Raw genomic sequence first — 851 nt, forward strand, 5'->3', positions numbered from 1 at the left:
TAACAAAGCCTGGATGTGGCACTGGGTGCCAGGGTTGAGTTGAGGGGTTGGGGCTGGGTTGGACTTGAAGATCTTGAAGGTCTCTTCCAACCTGGTAATTTTGTGAATCCTGTGAGAAACACAGCCCTGAGGCATTAATCGCTCTGCAGACTCTGTCAGGGATGGGCTGGTGGCACCGGGATGGGCTGGGTGGCACCAGGATAGGCTCCTGCTGCCCCACCAGGACTCTGAGGAACCTGAGGCTGACCCTGGCCGCTTTTCCTTTTCCAGAGGAGGTGATGCTGGCCGAGGAGGACAAGAACGCCGAAGAGAAGTCCCCTCTGGACGGTAGGTGCCTTTGCTGGGCATTTTCCTCCTGTGCCACGGGAGAGGTTCCACTGCTGTCACTGCCACGCCTTCCTCCCGAGCAGGAGGATCCTCCCGCATGCACCCGGCACAAATCCGGCCACAGAGCCCCTTCTGCAGGCTGCAGGTGGCTGAGGAGCGGTCATGGGACACCCCACACCGGCCCGGGATGGGGATGTGCCCTCGGGGTCGGTGCCCACGCCCTGCCGAGGGTGGCTGGCTGTGTGTGCAGGGGGTAGAGGCTGCCAGGAGGATGGAGAAGAGCGAATGCGCTGACCTGAGAGAAAGGCAGGGCTCCGGACGGATTTGACCAAGGGACTGAGCCCCCTGTTAGCTGTAAGCAGTAAGACATAACAGGGTGTGGTGATCCTTCCTTCCGACGTGCGAGCCCGGCGTGGCAGGACGGCCGGAGGAGCCGAGCAGCGAGGCCACGGGGATGCTCCCCCTGGGCCTCCAGCCCCGACAGCTCTTAGGATGCGCCAGCCACTCAAAGCTCAGTTAAAGCC

General features: G+C 62.0%; 1 protein-coding gene across 5 annotated transcripts in view; it reads left to right on the forward strand.

Moving 5' to 3' along the window:
- CACNA1B (calcium voltage-gated channel subunit alpha1 B) overlaps positions 1–851 on the forward strand; it is a 330,258-nt gene that overhangs the window by 179,155 nt on the left and 150,252 nt on the right. For all 5 annotated transcript variants that reach the window (XM_031059209.1, XM_031059210.1, XM_031059211.1 and 2 more), the window contains exon 9: positions 271–327. In XM_031059209.1, the coding sequence (XP_030915069.1) occupies positions 271–327 (57 nt within the window). The remainder of the gene's footprint in view (positions 1–270; positions 328–851) is intronic.

The sequence above is a fragment of the Geospiza fortis genome, unplaced genomic scaffold, assembly GCF_000277835.1.
Source record: "Geospiza fortis unplaced genomic scaffold, GeoFor_1.0 scaffold85, whole genome shotgun sequence".
Classification (NCBI taxonomy): domain Eukaryota; kingdom Metazoa; phylum Chordata; class Aves; order Passeriformes; family Thraupidae; genus Geospiza; species Geospiza fortis.